At 68.5% G+C, this 203-nt stretch overlaps 1 protein-coding gene across 1 annotated transcript in view; it reads left to right on the top strand.

Moving 5' to 3' along the window:
* The window catches only part of CCDC85C (coiled-coil domain containing 85C), a 113,247-nt gene that overhangs the window by 675 nt on the left and 112,369 nt on the right, over nucleotides 1-203 (top strand). Inside the window, exon 2 of the mRNA XM_010133606.1 lies at nucleotides 3-170. Coding sequence (XP_010131908.1) covers nucleotides 3-170 — 168 coding nt within the window. The remainder of the gene's footprint in view (nucleotides 1-2; nucleotides 171-203) is intronic.

Raw genomic sequence — 203 nt, 5'->3', positions numbered from 1 at the left:
GGGGGACGGGAGCAGCACCTCCAGCACGGGCAGGGCGGGCAGCCCCGACCACCATCACCACCACCTCCACCACCACAAGGCCGGCGACAGCAAGGCAGGAGCCATGAGGAGGTCTATGGATGACCTGTCTGCGCCCCTTCACCACCGGAGCATCCCCAACGGCCTCAACGGTGAGCTTCTCCCCGCCCCTACCCCGCTTGCAG

Source organism: Buceros rhinoceros, unplaced genomic scaffold (genome assembly GCF_000710305.1).
Source record: "Buceros rhinoceros silvestris isolate BGI_N320 unplaced genomic scaffold, ASM71030v1 scaffold663, whole genome shotgun sequence".
Classification (NCBI taxonomy): Eukaryota; Metazoa; Chordata; class Aves; order Bucerotiformes; family Bucerotidae; genus Buceros; species Buceros rhinoceros.
The sequence above is the reverse complement of the archived record's forward strand: the minus strand, read 5'-3'. Positions and strand labels throughout refer to the sequence as shown.